Below are 1,807 nucleotides of genomic sequence, written 5' to 3'. Positions count from 1 at the left end.
ATGATAAGTAGGCCATGTCTTCACTGAAGAATAATTTTAAAAGCAGTGATTTTCAAAACGGAATTGCAAGAATATTTATATTTTGTATGGCATTCGATTTCGAATATTTTCAACATTGTTAAAGTTAAATGTGTTTAAATATTTACTTTTTTTAAACCTTTTGTAATTGTTCAAAAAAAAAAAAAAAAATAAATGTTCAATTATTGGATTCTGAAGAACGATTTTAAAACTCAACTGTGTTTGATTGCCAATCTCAACTCTATTACAAAACTAAGCACACTAAACTTCTGTTTCGCTTGGTACACACCCATCACTTTTAACTACCTTCCCATCATAGGGGGCAAACTCGAAGAAAAAGTATTTTCCCACCGATCTAAGCCACCAACAAAGCCGATGTTTCGCCGTTTCGCGAGACGGCCTTCGAAAATAGCTTAATTTTCGCCCAATCCGCTTTTCGCCGAAAAGCCAAACGTTCACCCAACGATGCGCAGACAGGTTGTTAAATTTCTGGGATGTGGTGAGGTACCGCTACCCGAATTACGTTAGAAACGTGAACTATGGCGCGCTGACCTCTGCGGTCAGGTTCCGTGTGGTCTTGGAAGCTGGAAAAGATGGGTTGATGCTGAACTGGTGGAGTTGGATGGAAGCAGTTATTCTTAAGATCGTGATGCGGGATGGCTGGGTTTGTACGGTTGCTACTGTTGATTTGCCTTATCAACGGACATCATCAGCTGGCTGATCCGGATCTGTTTGAAGGCGGAGGGTTGTACGGATCACCGTTCGATCGAGTCGGGTACGAGTCGGATGTGTTTGAGCTGCTGCCGTACGAGGATCGGTGAGTTGGAGGCTTTGTAGACTCTGTTAGGTGTTCAAAACCTGATCGATTCTTCCAGATATCACCCAGTGGTGCGACCTCCTCGGGTCAAACTCGTCAAGAAGCCACCAGTGAAGGTCGCCCCTCCTCTAAATGCGGTTCAAAAAGTGGTTCTGACCAAGCCACCCCATCCCGGAAGCTACTCGATGCCCTCCACAGCGGGAGCGGTCATCCTGGCTCTTCTGGCTCAAGCCGTTGGAACCGTCTTCTTCATGATCTTGGCTAAGCTGCTGCTCGGAATGAAGGCAATGTTGGCGACCAATACGGCCACTCTCGCATTAGCTCTGTGGAGTCATTTGAAGAAGAAAATGAAGGTCCACCATACGAAGGTGAAGAAGATTAAACCACCCAAAGAACATCACAAGAAAAAGAAGAAAACTCCGGAAGTGAATTTGGTGCAGTTGAGTAAAAAGCAGTTGAAGAAGATTATCAAGTTGCTGATGAAGAAAAAGAAGAAAGGTCACTGAAGGTTCAATAAAATTGTCGAAAAATTATTAATTTAAAAATTCAGTGAGTAATAAACTTAAACAAACTTAAAACTAAATTAATTTACAGAAGTGAAAATAATCATCTCTGTGGTAAACTGTACACAGTAGGCCTGGCCTGGCATTCTCTCCAGATTCCTTTCTAAAGTAACGAGACATTAATTTCATTTGTGTTGCTCTTTTTTAAGATCAAAAAATAGGTGAATTCGTAGAACCTCCAGCATTTCTCGCAGCAAATCCGACTTTGACATTCAACGGTGCAATTCGCTGTAAAAACGGGCATACAACCGAATCCTCTACCTCCGTGGTACACTAATTAGACAAACGGAATCATGAATGTTCCGTCTCAAATCATTAGCTCAATTCACCGGTCGTTCTTCATCCGCGCTCGTCCTCTCTCGCTGCTCGCTCCCCATCACCAAACTGCGCTTGATCCATTCTTTTGCTC

The 1,807-nt window shown here is 42.7% G+C and overlaps 1 protein-coding gene across 1 annotated transcript; it reads left to right on the top strand.

Annotated features, from left to right (window-relative positions):
• The first annotated feature begins 219 nt into the window (after positions 1-219).
• LOC119770804 lies at positions 220-1,341 on the top strand. The gene is made up of 2 exons (XM_038266312.1): positions 220-835; positions 894-1,341. Exons 1-2 carry the CDS (start codon positions 675-677, stop codon positions 1,339-1,341), a joined length of 609 nt encoding a protein of 202 aa, XP_038122240.1. The 5' UTR covers positions 220-674.
• Positions 1,342-1,807: the final 466 nt, after the last annotated feature.

Source organism: Culex quinquefasciatus, chromosome 3 (assembly GCF_015732765.1).
Source record: "Culex quinquefasciatus strain JHB chromosome 3, VPISU_Cqui_1.0_pri_paternal, whole genome shotgun sequence".
Classification (NCBI taxonomy): Eukaryota; Metazoa; Arthropoda; class Insecta; order Diptera; family Culicidae; genus Culex; species Culex quinquefasciatus.
The sequence above is the reverse complement of the archived record's forward strand: the minus strand, read 5'-3'. Positions and strand labels throughout refer to the sequence as shown.